Source organism: Camelus ferus, chromosome X (genome assembly GCF_009834535.1).
Source record: "Camelus ferus isolate YT-003-E chromosome X, BCGSAC_Cfer_1.0, whole genome shotgun sequence".
Taxonomy (NCBI): domain Eukaryota; kingdom Metazoa; phylum Chordata; class Mammalia; order Artiodactyla; family Camelidae; genus Camelus; species Camelus ferus.
Window position 1 is genome coordinate 55,560,356 of NC_045732.1, and position 24,634 is coordinate 55,584,989.

The 24,634-nt window shown below is 34.2% G+C and overlaps 1 protein-coding gene across 1 annotated transcript in view; it reads right to left on the reverse strand.

The window, feature by feature from the left end:
• Positions 1–24,634, reverse strand: part of CHM (CHM Rab escort protein) — a 171,708-nt gene that overhangs the window by 109,422 nt on the left and 37,652 nt on the right. The window contains exon 2 of the mRNA XM_032474684.1: positions 7,039–7,105. Within this exon, the coding sequence (XP_032330575.1) occupies positions 7,039–7,105 (67 nt within the window). The remainder of the gene's footprint in view (positions 1–7,038; positions 7,106–24,634) is intronic.

Sequence of the window (24,634 nt, forward strand, 5' to 3'; positions counted from 1 at the left end):
CTTAAGAAAAACTGGAAATTATGTAAACATTTTATGGAGAAAAAAAGATGACTACTGACCGTGAAAATGGAAAGAAAATGACAAACAGCAGTATTAAACCTCAAAGAACTTCATGTAATAGAAGTATGTGATAAATATTTTTAAATGTATTAATTGAAACACAAGGAAAGAATATTGATGGCTTTAAAAAATAACCCAACAGGACTTCTAGAAATGAACGTCATTGAAGGAAATGAGAGCTAGGTTAAACAGAAAATTAGACACATCTGAAGACAGAATTAATGAATTAGAAAAGAAGTCTGTAAATATTTTCTATAAAGGGCCAGAGAGTAAATTTTTAGGCTTTGTGGGCCATGCAGTTTCATTGCAGCTACTGAACTCTGCCTTTGCAGTGTGAAAGCAGCCACAGTCAACATGTAAACTTGTGTAAGTATGTAAGCATGATTGTGTTCCACTAAGACTTTATTTTAAAAAAAAAAAAGTGGCTGACCTGTGCTTTCCACAGTTAGTAACCCCAGAACTAGAAGATGAAGTTGAGAAAACAATCCAGAATGCAGTATCAAAAGGTTAAAAAGATGAAAAATATGAAAGACATTAAGAGGCATAAAAGATAGAACAAGAAGGGACAATATATAAGAGAAATTCCAAAAGAGAAAGAATGTTTGAAGAAACAAACAGTTGAGAGTTTTCCCAACAAAAGACATAAATCATCTGATTTAAAGAAGCAAAACAAGTTCTGTACAGGATAAAGAGAAACAAAATCCACACCTCAACAAAGAGTAAGATTATGTAGCTATAAAACAAAGAATATTAAAGCAATCAGAAAGAAAAGAGACTTCATCTACCAAAGAATATTTCTCAACAACAAACGAAGCCAGAGGACAAAGTGCTGAGAGAAAATCACCCTCAATGTGTAATTATAGAACCAACTATATTATAATTTGAGATTGAGAGTGAAATAAAGTCATTGATAGACAACAACAGAGCTTACTACTAACAGATTAAGGCTGAAAGAACTTCAGGAAGCAGGATATTGACCCCAGAATGAAGAGTAAGCAAAAAAACGACTGGTATGGGCATTTCTGAACAAGCATTGATTATAAAAAGAATAAAATAACAACAACAACCAAAAGGAGTTATTATAAGATCAAAATACCACCAAAATGCTAGATAACAATAAACATGAGAAGCGTGGCCATTGCATTGCTTGAGAAGAGTAAATACTTTGATTGTCTTGAAAGTTTAATTTGAATATATATGTGAAAAATTTAAGGCTATTCTAATCTTAAGGAATAGAAATTTCATCTGTAACTCCAGACCAGTTCTGGGGAGGGAAAAAGAGTGTAAACATATCCCTATTCAATAAAAGGCAGAAAGCTGGGAGAAGAAAAGCACAGAAAAAGAAGGGTAAAGAATAAGTATGATATAAGATGGTAGAAATACATCCAAATATTAGTGAATCACAGTAAATATAAACGGACTAAATTCAGTTAAAAGACAAACTGCCAGACTGAATTAAAACAATAAAATCTACTTATATGCTATTTGTTAGAGGCATATCTATAACATAATGACACAGAGGGATAGAAAATAAAAGGGCAGAGGAGATATATCAAGGAGAAAAAACTAAGGAAACCTGATATTATTATATAATATGATAAAAAACAGACTTTAAGGCAAAAAGCATTATCAGGGACAAAACATAAAAGTAAACTACATAAGGATATCATAGTTCTAAATCTACATACCTTTATGAATATAAACTCAGAATACATAAAGCAAAAATTAATAGAATTATAAAGAAAAACAAGAATGCCACAATCAGTAAAGTAGATTTTTACTAAACACCTCCACAATTAATAGATCAATAACAGAAAATCTGAACCAACAAAATTAAGAAGCTTGATCTAATGAACAGATGGAACTCCATATCTAATAACTGGTAAAAACATTATTTTTAAGTCACAGAGTTATATAGTTCCAAGTCATAAAGCAATTCTCAAAAATACTAAAGAATTTATATCATGCAGAGCTAACTATTTGATAATAATGTAATTAGATTAGAAATCAATTACCAAAAAAAGATAGTTAAAAATATATTTGGTTTGAATGTAAGAATTCTCAAAACTCAACAGGAAAACAAACAATCCAATTAGAAAATAATGTAAAGTCATGAAGACATTTTATCAAAGAGGATGTACACATAGCAAATAAACACACGAAATATGTCCAACATCATTAAACATTAGGGAAGTGTGAATTAAAACTACAATGAGATATTACTACACATCAATCAGAACTGCACCCCCTCCTTGCAAAACAGAGTTCACAACACCAAGTGCTGACAAAAATGCAGAGAAACAGGATCACCCGTACATCACTAGTGTGAACATAAAACAGTATAGGCACTCCAGAAAATAGTTTGGATTTCTTAAAAAACCAAACCTGCCATTACCATATGATCCAGCAATTGCGGTCCTAAGTATTCATCCCTGAGAAATAAAAATTTATGTTCATACACACAGAAACCTACAGATGAATGTTAACCCAGCAATTTTATTTGTAATAGCCAAAAACTGAAATCAGTCCAAATTCCCTTCAACAGGTAAATGGTTAAACAATGATACACACACAGTATAGAACACCACTCAATAATAAAAAGGAACAAACTGTCGATACAAGCAATAACCTTTATGAATCTCCAAGGGAATTATGTTGTGTGAAAAAAGCCAAAGCCAAAAAGGTGCATACTGTACAGTTCCATTCTCAAAGTGATGAAATTATAGAGCTGGGGTTAGAAATAAGGGAGGCAGAGGAGGGAAGTGGGTATGGATATAAAAAGGCAACACAAGGGCTCCTTGATGTTAGAACTGCCCAGTATCTTGTAACTTTCTACTCTGAATGGATTACACACATGATAAAAATATACACATTTTTCTGCAATGTCCTTCTCTAGAGAGCATATTGCAGGACATATAAAAGGTAACAGTAACTATTTCCAGGAGGCAAGACTGGGGGTAGAAAAGGAAGGTGGGTTGCAGGCAGGAAGAATGAAGAGGCACACTAGAATTTTTTTACTTTCTCATTTGCAAGTTTTGTCACTAGTGTTCAAAATTATAAATTCAGTAAGATAGTGAAATAAAAAATACATCTTGATATCTAAAAACATACCTCTAAATAACCAATGGATCAAAGAAGAAGTTATAATACTTAAAACTTACAGAAGACAGCTAATGCGACCCTAAGAGGAATTAGAATTATATATGATATTAAACAAAAAGGAAGGCTTAAATATAAAGAACTAAGAATTCAATTCGAGACATTAGAAAAAGAACAAGAGTGATTCCAAGCCAAAGAAAGTAACGGAAGGAAATAATAAAGATAAACACAGATGTTAACTAGATAGAAAACAAAGATACCACAGAAAGATACAACAAAGCAAAAGCTGGTTCTTTGAAAAGACTAGGAAAATAGACAAATCTTTACCAAGACAGACCAATGAGAAAGAAACAGAAAAAAAGGCACAAATAATATTAAGAATTAAGATCGAATGCATAATTACAGCCATGGCAGAGTAGAGGGCGCAAAGGAAAGATGCACGTGTGATGCAATTACAAAAGAGAAAGAGGCCAAATACTGGGCGCCATAGTGAAAAACAGACCAATTTGGAGGATTTGGGAGTAGCTCAATGATAAATCATGGTGGAATGAACTGGAAGGGTGGAGATGGAGAAAACTGGTTAGTTTTGGGTTATGTTTTGTAAGTAGAGATGACAGAATATGTTTAAGGATTTAATATGGGTTTGGGGGAAGACATAAAGATGATAAAGATAATTATTAGGATAAAAAGCAATACTCCCTACCTTAGCATACAGGCCTTCACCATATGGCTCCAGTCTAATTGTAGTTTAAACTTTCATTAAGCCAACTCACTTAGCCAACCCTTCAGTCATACTAAATTTCTCACCATTCACCTAGCATGTCATCTGTCTGGAATGTTTTAACTCCTCATTAAACTCTCATTCATCTTTCAAGGCTCAGCTCAAAGGTCATCTCTATGACACTCTGCACAAATCTCCAGGCATGATTGGTCACTACTTTATCTGGCTTTGCTTGTTTGTATCTAGTAGTAACAGCAGCAGCAGTATTGTTAGAGTAATAAAAGTTAACATTTACTGAGGGCTTACTATGTTTCAGGCACTGTTATAAATCTATCACATAGATTATTCAATCCTATAAACAATCTTATAAATTAAGTACTATTATCATGCACTTTATATCAAGAAACTGAGGTGTAGAAGACTAACTAACTTGTCAAAGATTACACACCTCCTAAGTGAAGAAAATCAGGATTCGAACCCAGGCATTCTGGCTTTAAAGCCCATACACAAATTCCCAGTGGAGCCTAAGCATGGCAAGTTGGTTGGAATGTAAAACGTACAGCTGCTATGGAAAATAATATGGCAGTCCCCCCTCACCAAATTAAAAATAGAATTACTATATGAGCTAGAAATCCCAATTCTGGGTATATATCCAAAAGAAATGAAAGCAGGTTCTTGAAGATATATTTGCACATCCATGTTCACAGCAGCATTATTCACTATAGTCAAGAGTTAGAAGCAAGCCAAATGTGTATCAAGAGATGAATGGAGGGGAGGAGGGTACAGCTCAATGGTAGAGTGCATTCCTAGCATGCATGAGGTCCTGGGTTCAATCCCCAGTACCCCCATCAATCAATCAATCAATCAATCAAATTCTGCCACCCCCCAAAAAAAGAGACAGAGATGAATGGACATGGTATATACATACAATAGAATATTTTTCAGTCCTAAAAAGGAAGGAAATTCTGACACACGATACAAATGGATAAGCCTTGAAGACATCATACTGACTGAAGTAAGCCAGTCACAAAGACAAATAATGTATGATTCCAATTATATGAGGTACCCAGAGAAGTAAAATTCATGGAGACAGAAAGCAGAAGAGTGGTTGCCAGGGGCTGCCGGGAGGAGGAATGGGGAGTTATTTTATTGTTTTATGGGTACAGAGTTTCCATTTTGTAATATTAAAAAAGTTCTGGAGACCTGCTACACAACACTATGAACATACTTAACACTACTGAACTGTATATGCTTAGAAATAGTTACAATGGCAAATTTTATATTATGTTGTTTTTTACCACAATTTAAAAGTTATCTTTTTAAAAAAGCATGGAAGGTATGTCTATGGAACAGACATATATGATACTACTGTAGGTGTAAAGCAGAAATGAAAGGGCGAGGGAAGACTGAGTCTAGGAAGAACCATAAATGCTAAAATGAATAAAAATGTGAAAATATTTAAACTTGGCCTAGAGCAGGAAAACATCCTTTAAATCAATACCCAGCTGTATCTAAACTCTCAACAGCTACCAAGCCTGAGGATCTAAAACAGAAGACAAAAGTTTCGCCACTTTGAAACAGTATTTATCAAGGTATAAGTTCTTAAGGCAACCACATCATCCAGCCTTTGTAATCCACTCACTGTTAACTGAAATTAGATTTAGCTTCTTATATTCCTAATCAAAATTTATTTTGGAATATCAGTAAACCCTACGTGATTTATAAATGTTCTTCATTGTGGAAAGATTTCAGGTTTTAGAATAAGAAAACACAAAACTAATTCCAATTTAACATTAGACACACACTAGCTAGGTAAAGTTAGAAAAATGAATTAACCTCTCTATGCCTCGCATCCCCCATTTGTTAAATTGGTATAACCTAACTCACTTGGCTGTAATAGCAATTAAATTACATAACATGTATAAAGAAACTGATATGGGAAGTAGTTTACAGTGTCAGGCACAAAAAATAACTTGGGAAAATTAAGACTGTATTTTCAATTTTAGGTTAAGTAACATTATCAGAAATCAATTAGAATTTATATATTTATTAAGCCTTTTAAAGCACACCGAAAGCTAGCACCTCAGCTTTAAAGGGGACAGATTTTTCAGCACGTGATTTCCATATGTCAAAAAGACTGAATTCAGACATTAACACGCATATAATAGTTACACACACAATAGTGAAAGAGAATTCCAAGGGCAGGGCTCAAACAAGCAGAAACTAATTTAATTTAGAAATTTCATTCAATAACTTAGGAGTTAATGTGCTTCCAAAATAAATTTAGAAAGGGTTAAATGTAAATGAACTAATACCACTTTTTGGATTCTCCATATTTATACTGGGATAATATACGAGAAGGCACTATAAACTGTAACAAATCTAGTTATCTTTGTATTCTGGAGTTTTTAAAAACATTGCAGCTAATACATTTCTGCAGAAAATACAAAGTCATCTCTTCTTCTTTCTTTTCTAATTCTATATAATGAACAATTAAAGTGCCAAAATGCAATGGTCAAGAGCACTAAACAGACAAGTGGAAAGTTAGGGGTTTGTTTCAGGAGGACGCAGTAATGGGAAGATTTATGCTTTACCTGAAACTTGAATTTTCCACTGACTTCCTTGATTTAAAAAATCATCACATTTTAAGGGAAAAGCAAAATTCTAGGTATTTCTCACAGCTAATATTTTTCTAATAGTTTAAATTTTGTTAAAATAGTCAAAATTTCTTAAATTTTAAGAAAACCACATATTCTGAAGCTATTAGCTGATTTTTTTCAACAATCAAATGTGAAGCCTAAAATACAACAGCATATACAGGTTACATACACCCACACATGTATATAGTTAAAAGGACAGGTGTGAGATTTCCAAGCCTCTTTGAGAATTATTTATCATCGAAAAACCTAAATCACTCATTTGAAAAATAAAGTTATGGTACATTTGGTTCATTCTCAAAGGAAACAGATCACTATTTCATATAGTATAATAGCAAAATCTGTACATTACATATTTCACAAATTTTTGGTGAAAATAAATTCCAATAATTTGTCTAACTTAAAAAGACATATGTATGTACACACGTGTGTGTATATTTAAATTTTAATTTTGTATAGAGATACTTAGGAAGTATTCAGTGCTACCATTGATAAACTTACGAATCCACATGCAGAACCCTCTGGCCACTTCTTGAACATGCAGCCGCAATGATGGATTCAGGCAAACCTATAAAAACACACACCTATATCATTTAGAATGTAGAAATATATGTGTATATATATATATATATAAACACAAAAATGTTCAATTCATGTCCTCACTGTATAAAAGTTTCACAAAAGAGGCTCATTCTTGTATTCAAAATGATAAAGTTTATATTATCACACTGTTGAATGATGGTTCTTAAACATAAACTAGTAATACTGAAAATTTGTTTTATGTGGAAGAGAGTTTTTAAAAAGCAAGTACTTAAATTCTATTTATCTGCCAACCATCATAAATGAGCAACTGTCAAAATATTGTTCATATAGCACTTCATTTATTTATTTTGAAACTACGTTCGCCCACTAGCTCATCTGAGTCTCCCAAATGCACCGAGAAAGAAGGATCTCCATACACATTTTAGAGGTGAAGAAGAAATGGGGATGCAAGTAGGTTAACCTGTTGCTCAATGCTTTAAAAAAAAAAAAGTTCTAGAGGTGAAATTTGAACGCAAATCTAACTCCAAAGCCACAGTGCCTCTTAGGGTAAATAGCATACAATTTTCAGTTTAAGCAATAAGTTAGCTAATATAAAAAGAGGCTATTTACATGATATATTATTTTACTTCTGGTTGATACGGCAGTTTGAAAAAAACTGTTCACTATTTTGGAATCAAATTAAGCCACGCTATAAAGTTTGTTATCATAAAAGGAAATACATATTACTACTACCAGTATCAAAAATAAAATTACCAAAGATAATGATTTTATGCTTTAAAAAATCAGGTGCTCAGCTACATCAGCTAGTTAACACCCTATGTTGTAAATTCAAAAATTTTCCATAACTTTTTACCATAAGAGCTACTATCATTTCAACAGAGGCTATTAAATCTTTTATATCAATCAGACAAACAAAGCATGTTTTGAAAGTTTAGTGTAATTCTATAGTGCTGCTACTGACTCTTTCACTACAATGAAATACCTCGATCCTCCTGGATTTTTACCTACTGGAAAAGAAATAGCATTCTTTTGGCAAGGGTTTAAACTACACATGAAGCATCAAGGATTTCAAGAAAAGAGAATGGTTATGTTCTTTACATAAAAAGCAATATGCATATGGAAGCAATGGACATAGCCAATCTCTAACTAAAAACCACATTAAACAAAAGTTCCAGCTACACTCATGGAAGAACTAGAGTTTTCCAGCGATGAGCACTTTGTGGGTATAAAATGTTTAGTTCCAAAAAGAGGTTCTGACCAAATGTGCTGGATACAGCCATTAAATATCAATTATTGGAAATAAGCCATCATAAAGTTTCAACTTTAACTCTGGGTATAATTCAAAGGAGAAAAAGTGAGTTTGTGGTATAGAAAGAAATAGGAGGAAGAAAGGAAAGTTTCAAATAGTTAAGAATACTTAGTGCTTCAAATGGTTAAAACTGTATTGTTCTAATGTCTTTTATCTTAAGACTATCTGAGCTTTTTATGCCTAAAAAAATAACTTTTTGTATTCATGAAATGCAGTCACTGTGGTACTCTAGAGGCTTAGGTAAAAAGGACAATACCACCAAACATTAGTATAGGGCTTCATGATTCACAATGTAGTTTCATTTACATTCTTTTATTCCTCACTGCAGTTCTGGGAGGCAGGCAGTATTACCCATGTGAAAAAAAAATGGGATGAGAAAGGTTAAATAACTTGCCAAAGATGAAGCGATTCAGTAATTTGGCATCATAAATTCAAATTACCAAGGTAAATTCACTCTCTCCTACTTGGACATGAGTCTGAGAATGAGGATTTAAGGGCAGGACAGCAACGTAATAAAAGGGGCATGGTCCCAGTCAGACAGAACTAGGCTTGAATCTCAGTTTTGCTGCTTAACTAGCTACGCGACTTCAGGCAAGTCATTTGACTTCTCTTAGCCTTTGTTTCTTCATCCGTCAATGGGACTACCACCACCTACTTCATAAGACTGTTCAGTTGTTAGCAGAGGGTACTTGCTCCATAAAGAATATCCTTTATTTTCTTTGGAAAAATATTTTACAAGCACTATTTTTTCATCTAAATACTACTCCAAACATACACCCATTTTTACCAGATGCCAACTCCAATGGCAGACAATAATAAAACTGCTCTCCACTATTTGGTGCAAATTAGCTGTTACTCTGAATAGGTAAAAAGGCATGTGGTTATTTCCATGGCTGCGATTAACAGTCAGAAGTCACGTCTTTGCCAACAAAGCAAAGCCAAGGATGGATTTCAATAGTGAACACGATTTGAGTCCAAATTACGTAAAACCAAAATGACTCTCATTTGTGTCTTCCCTTAATACTTCCATCTAGACACCCTCACAAGTTTGTGAAACTGACAGGCTATTCCTATGTTAAATGGCAAGGACCTATTATCTTCATGCTTAGAAAGGTTAAAACAACAGACTAGTAATACAGTTAGTAATGTCTTCCTGATCAGGATTTCATATTTCTTCACACCCAATCAATACACTGAGTTCCTTGAACAGGGGAGGCACACAGCAGATTCTCTTATAAATATTTGTTTAAGGGAAGAAAAGGAAAAAGAGATATGGGGAAAGGGAAAAAGGAGATAGAGATAGAGCAGGCTGTGATAGGAGTGAGATTAAAAAAAAGATAAAGGCAATGCCTAGCCTAAAAGAGCTCTAAAGGACAAGAATTTAAAGGGATGAAGATAATAAACGTAATTAAAACTGTTAGAGGAACACAAAGGAAAGAAGCATTGCCTCTGTAGAGGGGAGTCATGGAAGGCTCTAAAAAGCAGGGGACACCAGCTGGGTCTTTCAGATCTGTAACAACACAATTGAAAATTGCAGAAGGAAAAAGAAAAGCGGAAGGGGAATATTCTTGACAAAGGGAGAAGAAACAGAGTACCAAAAGGTGATGCCCAAAGAGTGGCTGGAGCCAAACGGTGGAGTCTGAACTTGAACCTGAAAGCAGCAGGGAGTCTTCAAAAGATTTTAGCCGTAAGAGTAACATGGTTAAATCAGTGTTTCAGAAAAATAACTCTAGTCACAGCATGAAGGATGAACTTGTATTAAAATTGGAGTTCTTGTTTAGGAAAAGTTAACATACTTAAATTTTTTGGTCTTATTTATAAATTAGCAAAATAAGTAAAATAACGACTTACTTTGTTCAAATTAATATTTATAAGCTCAGTTTTACTAGCTTTTAAACCCTTGACTCATTTCAAAATAAAGCCTTTTTTTTTTAAAAACACTTGGCACCATAAAAAGTGAACTACTTCTGAATCGTTACTCAAATTCACACAACACCCTTGTGAGGCATTTATATGAAACATACATAGGCTTACAATGAATTATACAGTCTCTCCCACAAGGGAAAGCCAGACATGATAACAGGTAACCTAGGTCAGGGTCAAATCACACAGCATTACACTGGAAACACACTATAAAAAAAATCTGAGTACAAATATACAAGTACAATGTTTTCAACTATAAAATGGGGCTAATAGTACACTGCATAGGGGTAGAGGGAGGAATGGGTTAAAGATGATATAAAACACCTTACATGGTGTCTCCTAGAATAAACACTGGTCCTCTCTCGTCTCTTCCTATCCCTTCAATAACATATCTGAAGTCATATTTAAGTTATCCTCAAAGATCTAACAACTTAAAATATATTTTTAAAAAGAAGTCCAATAGCCTTTTCTGTATGTACACAGACTTTTTCCTTATGTACATTACAGAAGTTCATCGAACAGTATCACTTAAACATTTCACATTATTAGACATGATTACTAAATTAGTGAGGCTGTATCAAATAATTCTGCCAAAGGATTATAGGAAAAATGTCTAATTCTGATGCAAGACCAACAACTTTTCCTGGCAAGTCCTTTTTAATCAAACACTGGTAAAGATTAGGTATTACAATAACATTTCATAAAGCTTGTAACGGGGGAAATTGAGGTTTGTTACATCAAGTCCTTCTCAGTTGAGATTCTGTTATAAAGCTGGCAGCTAGAAAAAATATATTAGAAGCTTATGGAATGTTATATGATCATATAACAAACACTTACAGTCTCAGCTTTCTATAATTTTCTAAAACCTGTCTAGATAAAATAGACATGTTTCACTATCAAATGGAGCTAAGCTAAAATCAGGACCAAAAAGGTATTAAATTAGTATTTTCAAGACTCTTATCTAAAATATTTTATAGGAATGAAACCATTACTTATTCATTTTTCAAAATCCCCTTTTAATCCAAATCCTTGATGCAGAACCTAGTCATTTACAACTATAACATTCAGGTTAGTTCTCTATGATCTATTCTTAAAATTGTATTAGTATCTGGAATTGATTTTTCCTAACACTATACTTACATAAGATAAACATAAAATAAAGTACTTACACCACTCCCAGCATATCGAACAATAAATAATAGATTCCCCTGACAGGACTTTGATGACCTGGCAAAGCCCGAGTGCTTTCGGCCCAAATCATATGAAACCATAAATCACTCTTTATTTTATAGAACATTTCAAAATGGATTCCTGCTTTCTACCTTGAAAGTCATTTCATGTGTTATTTATAACTCGTGAAGACCAGAATGGAAAGAAAATTACATAGAACTTGAAAATTTACTGTGACTGTTTTTTATAAAGAATAACTTCTTTTTTTAGGAAAAAAATAGAATTACTGGCAAGGAAAAACTGGTGAGTACAACCCGCTTTTAGAGAGCCACATCCTTTACTACTGAAACAACCCTATGTACAGACCTTCTGAACTATCGCAAACCAAGCATAAACAACAATCAGGTACAGAACTGACTAGACTGAGCAATGCAAAAGTAAAACTACCCACTTAACTCCTGTCACAGCCACTCCAAAAGAATGACATCACAAAATTAGGCAGAAATTAAATTTCAACCCAGGTTCAAGCAGTTTTGTACACTCTTATTAAATTCTAAATTTAAAAGTTTGTATTTTATATTTACTTTTCAGTGGTTACCTTAAAAAAAAAAAACCGCCAGTAATGTAGCCTATGAAAATTTCAAGGTGTATAGATAAAAATCTTGTTTTTCAATCTGCAATTCACTTTGACCCACACAAAATATCAGACATATTAGTAAATGTAGTAATTTAATATCTATGGAATATCAAACATATTAGTAAAAATGTAATAATTTAATATCTATAGATTTCTTCCTCATTGGAGAAAATAGTGTTATTAGTATCTATGTAATTTTTAGAACTCTAGATAAATATCCTATCCATTAAAATATTAACTCGCAAAACTTATGTTAATTTTTAAAACTTCAGTCTAGTGTGAACTTTTTGGAGTGTCCAATAAGAACAGTTTCAACATTAGGAAAACTGGATTTTTGTTTTCAGGTTTATACTAAATAGCTGAAAAGTCACTTAACCTCTCAGGAATTCAGCTTCCTTATAGATGTTCTCATAGATAGTATGAAGAGCTTAAAATAAGTGACCCATGAGGTTTGTTGCAAGTTCTCAAAGGTGAATGTTAGTGGTAAATCAACAACCTGCCTCTGTTCTTGGGCAAATGACTTGAACTTAAAAATAAAAAACGGGAAAAAATAAAAATAAAAACAGGATTCTGGGAAGATGGCATTAGCAGCAAAGTTGTTGAATCTCCCCCGAGATCCCCATAAAAACAAGACAGTGCAACTAAAATACCAAAACCAAACACCCAGGGACAACACCTACAACAAAGCTAGGTGACAAAATATGATGAACTCCAAAATACAAGTGGGTCATTACACGCCTTCGATTAGTTAGAAGACCCACATGGTATCAGAAAGTGTGGAAGAGGAAATGAAGGAAAGGCAAACAAATTTGTGACAGTGCTGAGAGTCAGAGAACCCTAAAATTGCTCTCAGGCGTTCACCAGAAGCTTGGAAAGCCTGAGAACAGGAGTAGAAACTGGGAGGGACTTGGCAGGATGGGAGTGCTGAGGGAGTGGGCCCTATGAAATTAGGAAACCAATAAACAAATTGTCCTTCTGGATAAAGCCCTGCACTGAGGAGTAACTGTCAGGAATCTAATCCAAATTCAGCAGAACAGGGAAAACAGGGGCAAAGGAAAGAGAAGGTCCCTACAGCACTGGGGGAGGGGAACACAGCTATCAGAGCTCAGATCTCAGGCTGTATTTTTGATTCCTTAGTGAAAACAGAAGAGATTTAGAGCAGTGAAGTTAGAAAAGCTATCCTGATCTACATTCCCTATTAAAAACACACGGAAGAGGGGAGGATGTACATAGCTCAGTCGTAGAGCGCATGCTTAGCGTGCACGAGGTCCCAGGTTGATCCCCAGCACCTCTGTTAAATAAATAAATAAATAACTCCCCCACCCCCAAAAATATACACGGAAAACTTTCATCACTTAAAAATGAGCAACACAAAAGATCTTGGTTTAATCCCATTCAATGTACAATAAAATAGAGAGAGGGAGAGAAAGAGAACAGAAGTGAAATAACATCCCAACAGACAGTAAAGCATCCGAGGAAGACATGCTTGCAAATTAGATGAAAACTATAACCTAACTACAGTAATACAAGCTAAAAGAAATGAATAAAATGATAAGACGCTCTGAAAGATCAGAATGAGAAAAATTCAAAAGTGGGGTGATTAGATACTAGGAACACGTGAAAAGGAAGTGAAATGACTCAAGAAGAAATTAAAGAAAAATTACAGCAGAAATGAAAATTTAACTAAAAGGAGTACCAGAGCAAAGAAATATAATGGATAAATGTCTTAACCTTAGGAAAAACTGAAAATGCAAACAAGGGCCTGAAGGTAGTAGGGTCGTTATGTTTTAAAAGGAGAGTCCTTATCGGTTAGATACATGTTGAAATATTTACGAACAGAATGATATGGCATATGGGATTTGTATAAAAATAATCTGGGTTTGGATGGTGAAATGAGAAGGGGCAGAGTACAGAGAAAAGGAGAGAGGCCATAAATTAATAACTGCTGAAACTTGGAGACTGGTCCATAGGGAGTTATTGTATTTTCTCCACTTTTTCATGTTTGAAATAGTCCACAATAAAAAGTTTAAGAAATAAAATTTAATACCAAATTTTAGAGAGCTAACCAAAGGCTAGGCCTATCAAATAAAATAGTCCCTTGGAAAGCAGAGATTATTTTGTTTTTTATCTAAACCGAGAAAACCATGTCAACTCGAATCTCTTAATGAAAGTTTTATTAAGTAATGTAAATATTTGCCAAAGACCTATTCCCTGCCAGGAAATAAAATAAGCAGATTCCACTACAATTAATTTTTGCTTAATTTTCTTAATACTAATATTTTTGTTGTATCAATTTAAGTGACCAAAATGATCTTTGCACAGCAAAGGATATCCCAGCTGAGCACTCTTCAAACTTAACAATACTTAACTTGTGCTAAGAAAAATAAAGTTTCTTTAACAATATTTAACTTGTAATGAGGAAAATAAAGTTTCTTTGTTCAGAACATATTTTACTTACGTGCCACAGAAGAAAAATGACCTTTACTGTATTACTTATAAAGCTGTGAGACTAAAATAGATGATGAGAGACTGTGCTCGTTCCAAGAACGTTACAAAATCACACAACAAATAACCTTCCTCCCTTATATGAAATCCTATCATGAAATCCATTTTTTTTAAAGTAGAGGAAAAAAACTTACGAACCTTATAAACTCAAGTTTAAAAGGCCTATGAATTTGTTATTTTTAACTATAGAACATTCTTTAAGGTAAAATACTTCAAATTAGTTTTAAATGCACGGAAAAAAAGAATGTGAAGATGAATAGATGTTTATTCATGTATTACTGAAAAATTGTGCTCTACACCAGAAATTGACACAACATTGTAAACTGACTATAACTCAATTTAAAAAATTAAGTTTTAAATGTAGTCTCATTACGTAGTTAAGAGAAAATCTGCTACATTATCACTGAGAGAGCACTGAGGATAATTATTTTACCCTGCTCATTAAAAAGCTGAACAGTGATTACATTGAGCTTATTAAAATAAAACAAAAGATAAAATTTTATCGAATGAAAATTGTAATTTTACTGCATTAAGAATTTCTTAAAACACTCTAACAGGAAGGATAAACCAAAATCAGTGTAAAAGATTCATGAATCACCTGTCAGTGACTTTGCACTTGAAAATGCATATTAAAAATACCTGAAAAGCAGCATGACAGTTACTTTTCTTTTTCATTTCCTCTCTTACATTGTAAATATGACACAATTCTAAAGAAAATATTTTTGTCACCCATAATCTGACCCCTAACAGAGTTTTTTCATTTTTCCTTTATTTTCCAGTCTTTGTCCACATGTACACACAAGGCAGAAGAGGATAGGGAAACTGAAAACAGAGGGGTTAAGTACTTTGCCCAAAGTCATATACCCAGTAAATGGCAAAGTTACCATTGGAACCTATGTACTGGCTCCAGAGTCTGTGCTCTTAAGTACTATACTGCTTCAGGACATCCAAATCCCTTTGTACATCCCACTCAGCAACCTTAGAATTAATTCAGTTTCCCAAATGACTCAAATCATGGAAACAGGTACTTTAATTGCCAGACACCAATAACACTAGAAAGGTATATTCCCTTCTGTAAATTAAGAAACTGGCATTCAGTGACAGCTATTAAATGTCGAAGGAATCAAAGAACTAGAACAAAACATCATTTTGGAAGTCCTAATAAAAATACTTATTTATATAAAGATTCCCTGTTGATGTTAAAACAATGCTGTGAACAGTTAGTATCAAGTTGAATGTTTCCAGAGTGCCAAATTAGCAACATACAGATTATTTTCAATACATGGAGGAAAAATACATCCATACAACAGAAGCATCAGATTGTCATCATCCTAATCCAAGGTCAATTGTAGCAACACTCATGGTGGATCAACCAGATATTTTGAGTTTTCTGGCATAATCCAACATGATAGCCATTGTCACCAAAGGTGTTCTGGCCAAAAATGTTAACCTTGAATCCACCAAGTCTTTCTATATAAATTCAGTTTACAGGAAAAACACAGTCGAGAGGAACAAGGTAATGGTACTACAAGGAAGAAAGCAGCCACATCGAAAAGGTAGAAAATTCAGTAGGATCGTTGGCCTAGTCTCTCTTCGACATCTCAGTCATCATTAAAGACAGACAAACAAAGCTAGAATAAAACAGACTTACAGGACATAACAACCAGATGCAATGCATATAATGAACTGAGGGAGGATATAGCACAGTGGTAGAGTGTGCTAAGCATGCACAAGGTCCTGGGTTCAATCCCCAGTACCTCCTCTAAAAACAAAGAAATAAACCTAATTACCTCCCCCCCACCAAAATGAATTGGACACAAGTGTACGTATCAGCTGTAAAAGGTATTTTGGGGTGGGGGAATGTGGAAAGTGAAATATGGTCTGTGTACAAGATAAAAAAAACTGTACTGGAATAAAAAGAAAGATGAGTATTATTGACTGAAAACGTTACAAAACAATATGTACTTATTTTGTTGTGAATGTGTATTTATGACATTATATATTTCCTGAGGGAGGCAGGGGCTTCAAAAGCTGAAGACCAAAGGGAAAATAAATACAACTATTTTGGTGACAATGCATAATCTACTGAAGTTGAAGATTTGCAAACCTAGACTACTATATAACAGCAGTGTGGGCGGGGGGGAGATGCAGCTTTAGGCATCTGTACAGATGACTCTCACAAGCATAAACTGATCAACGAAAGCAAGTCACAGAAAGAATACATACAGCAGAATCCCAAAAGTTAGACAAGGGTCAGAAACAAGTAAAACTAACAACATATGGTTTAGTGATATACACGTGTGATTAAAAAAGAAAACTAAAAAAGAAAAAACAAGGGAACAGCGGGGGTGGGTATAGCTCAGTCGTAGAGTGCATGTTTAGCATGCATGAGGTCATGGGTTCACTCCCCAGTACCTCCATTGGGGGGGGAAAAGTGGTAAAAAATTTAAAATAAAATTTTAAAAAAACAAACAAAAAAGCCCAAAGGGAACAATGAACACAAGTTTACCATAATGGTTACAGTTGTGGAAAAGAAAGGGGAGACGGATGGTGGTGCACACAGGGAGCTCCTAAGATTCTGGTACTGTTCTTTTTCTTTAGCTATGTCATACATACATGTCATTCACTTTGTTATTGTGCTAAATATGTATATATATATATGTTGTTCTAAATATATATATATATACATACACACACACACACACACACACACACATATATATATATACACATACACACACATATATTTCATTTGCATGTACAATATTTTGCAATTAAAAAAAAAAAGCTATGGACCAAATCCCGGGCCATACTGTAAAACTGCCTACTCCAGTAGTCTGCCAGACTCCTTTAAGACATTGGGGCTCTTCAATATACAACATTTATATTATTTCCGAATTTTACTATGACAAACAGTTTTAAAATAGATGTTGTCACCCTTGTAGTTTTTTACCTCTATTGAATGATTTTCTCAGAATAAATTCTCAGACCTGGACTGAGTCTACGGGAATGAACATATTTACAATTCGTAGTACAAACTGTCATATTACTTTGCCAAAGTGTTGTCCCAGTTTATAATACCATCAGCATTTCAACTGAATACAACTTCGTCAACAATTAGTGATTACTCTTTTAATTTAACTTTTTAAATTATTAGGTTATTTTTGCATTTGACTAGTCCTAAGAAAAAAATATTTTCCCAGCAGTTTGCTGACTATTCTTGGCTGTTTACAGTCTCTGTCCAATTATCTATACAGAGCTTGATATTTTTTATATAAATCTGACAGTATTATTTGTATGTAATTAGTCCTTTGTTAAAAGCTGCAAGTAATCCTGCTCTGCCTTCTTTTTTTCTTTTAGTTTGTTATTTTTCAGAGTGGATGCTGTAATTTTTTATATAGTCAGATGCTATATATTTTTATATATTACGTTTTGTTTCTCGAGATTGCAAAAAGGGAAAGTTATCATTTCTCTATAGATTAAACGACCCAATCTACTCTCACTTTATAGTTCTACTTTAAAAGAGACTACACTCAAAGAGACACTCAGATTATCGGCAGCAAGTCCAAAAATTGATCATACAGTAAAAAAATAAATAAAGGAAGGAAGTATTTCAATTCAGTGGAGTAAGAACAGATCAGTGGTGTTAGAACAATCAGCTAATGATCTAGGAGGAAAAAAACCCTCATATTCAACAACAAAGTAAATTTCAGGTGAATTAAAATTTAAATGTAAAAACTAAAATATTAAAAAGAAACTAATGGGGGGAGGCTATAGCTCAGTGGTAGAGCACCTGCTTGGCATGCACAAGGTCCTGAGTTCAATCCAAAGTACCTCCATCAATAAATCAACAAATCAATAAATCTAATTACCTCCCCCCCAAAAAGAAAATAATTATAAATTTTAAAAAAGAAACTAAGAGTTAATATTTTCTTAATCTTGGAGGGGACAGCTTTCTATGCATCTCCAAAGGCAGTAACCATAAAAGGAAAAAAGCCTGACAGATTTCTCTAGATAAAAATTATAAATTTTCACACACACCATAAAAATAGAAGGCATATTTACAAAATACCTATGACAAAGAATTAAAGTTTTTTGTATATGAAGGATTATTACATATGGAAAAGAAAAAATGGCACAATAGGAACATGGGTAAAAGCAATTTACAAAAGAAATAATTGACCAAAATACCTATTAGTCAATCTCACTTATGATCTGAAAATGTAAATTCAAACAAGGAAATAACATTTTTTGGCTATGAAGTTGACAGTAATTAAGAATAAGACACTCATACCAATGTTGAAAGACTATGGGAAAATAAGCATTCTCATATTCCACTGGTGAGATTACAGGCTGGCAGACTTTTCTTAAGGCAATTCATCAGTACAGATCAGAATCAGAAGCACTATGGAACCACCCTCTAAAAATTCAATCTAACATTTATAGTTCTAGGTATTTATCCTATGGAAATAATTAAATATGTATAAAAGACTTAGGTACAATGTATTCATCACATTAGTTTATTTATAAAAGTGAAAAACTGAACATCTTAAATGTCCAACAAAAGTTGATAATTTAAATAAACGACAGGACATCTGTAGAAAGTAATACTTACTAAGCATCTACTTAAAATAACAGTTAATAAGATTTTTGAAATGATATAATCACTGAGATGAAAACCAGATTAGGGGTTACCAGGGTTTAGGGATATGAGAAGGAAGGAGGTGTCTGTGGCTATAAAGAGGTATCATGAGAGTTTTATGATGTAACTATTCTGTATCTGGATGTGACACCAATCTACACATGTGATAAAATTGCACAGAACTAAACACACACACACACACACACACACACACACACACACACACACACACACACACAAAGTACCTGTAAAATTGGTGACATCTGAATCAGGTCATTGGCTGAGGCCAATCACCTGGTTATGCTACATGTACTTATGCAAGATGTTATTTACCATTGTGGAAAGCTGGGTAAAACACATACAGGATCTTCCTATATTATTTTTTACAACTGCATATGAGTCTACAATACCGCCAAATAAAAAGTTTAAAAAAAAGACACTGAGGAAGAATATTTGGTTGACATGGAATGATGTTCATGACATACCATGAAATGAAAAATAGCAGGTTTCAAAACAGCATCTACAGTAAGACACACTCTTATAAATATAGAATAGTATACACACATCTATACACACAAAATGAGAAAAGCTCTGTAAGTATATACATTAAAAAGTGTTAGTTATTATTATTATTTGTTAACGGCAGGGCCCTTGGAGGAAAAAAGATACTACCATATCTACTACATCAATTAAGATGTATGCATTTTAAGTGCTGACAATTGTAGAAACCAAAAGAAGAGTCAATCAAAAAAAAAAAAAGCTTCATAAACAGGACAAGGACTCCCAAACTTGATTTTGAAAATTTAATTATTTGCAAGTGCAGAAAATTAAAAAAAAAAAAAAAGACATAAAATGGCACACCCAGCACATGCACAAATAGCCAAAGAGCCTATAGGTCATTTTTAACAATGATTTTATTTCTGTGGGAAATTATGCATCTTATAATCAATGAATAATTCCCAGGGAAAAAGATTATCACTTGAAATAATACTGTATTCTCTGATCCCATTTCTTGCCATTACTTTAGTGGCTGATTCTGTTTTTCCATTTTTAAGGGAGAGACACATCAAGGTCATTCAATTCACCTTCATTAAAAGGTCTGCAAGCTGCCACCGATGTCATGATGCCATCAATAATAAGGAGTTAACATCACAAGGGTTTGTTGGCATCAGGATTTTAAGGTCAACAATTGTTAACTCCCCAAAACGAAGCAACTGCCAACTGCTATGCCAGAACACACTAATCTAATCTTGACAGTATAAGGTATTTTTTCACTTGGAAGAATCCAACAAGCTCAATCTAAAAGCTAAGTTTCAGCCAGAGCAACTCCAGTCTTAACAGTTTGACCTAGGTCAAACTTTACGAAGACTTAGGTTCCACATTTGTAAAATGGAGATAACAGTCAGATCTAACACAGACAAGGTTGTGAGAATTGGATGAGATAATGCATTTTAAGGCCTTAGCACAGTACTCAGAATATAATAAATGCTAGAAAAACTTTCATCTATTTGTTTAACAGTGCGTTATAGATACTAAAACTAATTCTCTTAATTGACATTTATTTGGTTTAGATAGCTCGTGCCAAAGTAACATACAGAAAACTAAGGATTAGAACTCAGAACTCAGCATCATCCTAATGCCTGATGTCTATATGTAAAGACTTATTTCTCTATACTTCAGCTCATGTAAACTTTTTCATGACAATTATTTTAAATGTATACAGAAAAGCAGTTTAACAAGTGTGCAAATTCCGATCACAGATACAGGATCCAAAACATTTCAAAGAAGTACAAAAATGACTAAAACTGCCATTAACTAACAGCCATCATAACTCAATATGAACACTGAGCTGGACAAAAAAAGATATGTATGAACACTACTCAGAAGAAAAAGCAGATGTTAGTACTTTTCTAAATGTGATATAAACTAAATCAGTCAAGCAGTATGACATTACCAACTTAAAACTCTTGGTAAAATACAATGAGATCAAACACTCATGCTAAGCACCACACTGGCAAAGCTGTCCCTGGTCTGGTCACCTGTCTGTTTTCAAACTATTTTTTAAAATAGTCTCATTATGATAACATGATAGCTCTCATAATCATGCTTTGAGAAATCAGTGTGTGATAAATTGTTGTCTCTTTTCACACTGCCCTTAATAAGATTATTAGAAAAGCAAAAAAGACAATCAATCTTTCAAAGTAGCCCTATTTTGTTGGTCACAACTAAGTATCTCCCAAATGTCTCCAATCGCTCTAGTGTATGTGTGTGTATATATATATATAGTAATATATATTAATATAAACAGGGAACTGAAGGTGATTTTTAGCCCATTTGACTTTTAAACCATTTCCACATATAGCAGGCCCAGCCTAAAATACTGCACTGAAACTGAATAGCAGATGATTTAGCATGAGTAACAGATCAATTATGTGGAATTATAATTGTTTCTGTGCATTGGGATTTTATGTTAAACATGAGAATGTGATGGTGAGCAGTCGTATTTGATTTTAATTGCTGTAGCCCGAGTTCTCCAAAACATCGTGAGAACACTGGAGCAAATGAGAAAATGACATGAGACATGGGAGATGAAAATGATGCTGCAGAGAGAACTCTGGTAACAGATGTGGCTCTCTCTGAGGGACTGGCTCCAACTTATGATTTATAGGGAAGGGTGAGCCTCTCCCAGAGAGTCTTCTCCAGAGTTACATAACTCCCTTTACTTTTCTAGGTACCAAGAGTAGAAAAGGCACACTTTTCCATCAGTAAATGCCTGGAGAACTGCAAAGCATTTTTCAGAACAGCAAAACCTGTAGGCTCTCTATAGCTCCTTCAGCATTCTTATACTGGCAAGGAAGAGTTTCATACTATGCCTCAAAGAAGATAAATCTGTTCAAAACCTTTAGGCAAATCTCGAACTCCAAATTTATCCCTTCCCATACTAACTAGTATGCATAAAATAGAAAAACAAGTTTCTACTGTATAGCATAGGGAACTATATTCAATATCTTATAGTAACCTATAATGAAAAATAGGAAAACGAACAGATGCATGTATATGTATGACTGAACTATTATGCCATATACCAGAAACTGACACAACATTGTAAACTGACTATACTTCAATAAAAAAGAAAGAAAACACCACTATCCCAACAGAAAATAATGCAAAAAAAAAAAGCCTTAAGCAAAACAAATAACAAACAATGCAAACTGGTGAACAAAACAGAATAAAAGAAAAAAAAAAAGGAAAGAAAATCATCAGATAAGAAGTCTCATAGAAACAGTGGTAACAGACACACAAAGGTCTTTCCCACCAAAGAGACAATGGGAAGAGGAGGAAGATGACTCAGCTACCTGAATCTTTCTACTGCTCTCTGTAAAAGCACAAGCCCTTCCTGGGGAAGCATTCACGAGATAGTATGATGGGCTATAAAAATTAACAATGTTTTCTGAGCACTTAGCACTTTACAGAATTATTCCACTGACTGTGCGACACAGCTCTGTGAGGTTTATTCTCTTTTAGAGATGAGAAAATTGAAACATAGATAGTCAAGAACATGGGTGAGGTGGCACAAGATGCACAGCTGATTCAAACACAGTCTGTCCGATTCCACAGCCACCTCGTCAATCACTACCCTATATTCTCAAATGAGACACATACACGTCAAAGTAAATAAAATATATGGCTGGTATAGCATTTGTAAAACTAAAGGACTTTTGAGATACTACTTTCTTTCCTACTCACTATGTTACTCAAGTAATCAATATTCTCTAGACTTTAAAACTTTATGTCCCTGGCTACCTCACCACCTGCAAAAAAACAGTAATCTATTATACACACATGAAATACGTGTTTAATAAAGCTATACTTATCCTTACTACGTGTAATATATTCTGATGTATTCTATTCTACCTCTATTTTTAATGCTAGAATTGCTTTCATGATCCACAAATAGATGGCCTCTTGCAATTAAAAAAAAAAAAAAAAAACTCTGCTCCAGACCACAGGTGTATGGATTTTTGGAAATACAGGCAGAGAAAACATGGACATCCTGTGATATGAGAACCATATACAGGCACCCTGGAGAGGATTAAATAAGATACATATATGAGAAATCACTTGGCAGGGAGTCTAGCACAAATAGTTATTTAGGAAAAATCAGTTTCCAGAAAACCTCCTGCAGCATTACTATTTCCCAACGTTCAGAAAAGTGAAGCTACTCCACCACCATCATAAGCATTATAGTCAAGGAGCTGCCAGCCAAGGCTAACCACCTTAAAAGTTTTAATTCTCAACCAACTTCAAGGAATGGAAATATACTACCTACATGACCTTTCCTGATGAAAGCAGCTTATCATTTCCAAGAAATCTTTTTATGAACCTCTTCTCAAGGACTCAGGGTCATAAGGAGTATGCACACACAATGGTAAATTCTAGAACTGGTAGATGCCTACCTTAGAGGTCACCTAATTCAAGTCTCTCACTTTAGAGATAAACAAACTGAGGTTATGCTATTTGCCCAAAGTCACCCAGGAGGAAGGTCAAGTAACGCCCACTATGCCCTGCTGCCACATCTACTATGGTCCTACACTGGGCACCATCTAGCAAGGTAGTCAGGATTTAGGAGCAATACCCCTTGTAATTTCCCCCATGTTTACTTCTGTTATCTCCTTTCTTTCCACAGAATCTTCAGCAATAAAACTCTTAAATCAAAAAGGATCTATTAATTTATCCTCTGCAGGAAAAAAATTTAAACTAGCCTACTCCTCAGTCCATTTAGGGGAATAATTCCAAAATACAATGAGTGTGGTGTACTTCAGAAAGGGGAGGGTGTGGAATGAATCTCTATGTGGTCTTCAGAGAGCAAGAAGGATGCAATGAAAAACCCACGCTGTCTTCTAACAGCTCTGAGGATGTGACTGTCAGGAACCACAAACAGTTTCTCAGAATAGGAAATACAGGAAATGTCACGGGGCAGGGACTAGGTTCTCAGTAAATGTGGGCTGAATACCCTAAAAAAAATGAGTGTCACCTCACTGAATGGTTCCAGGCCACTGTGATGTCTGATACAGGTTTGCATTTTAGGTGTTTGTCTCTCCCCTTTCCCCTAAAGACATGAACTATCATTTCTCTCTAATGATACCCCCTGACCCCAAACACAGCTCTTGCAGAAGCTGATAACATTTCCTGTATCTTCCAATAGGATGCTTCATATATGCTCTCAGCAAGCTGGAATTATTTCTAAAATAAGAATGAATATGCTCTAAGTCAGGTAATTAGGAATTTCCCTATGTAAGAAGCAGGCTGATATTATCACATAACTCTTGTAACTTCCATCCTGCCCACCCTTTTGTTGAGTTGTTGG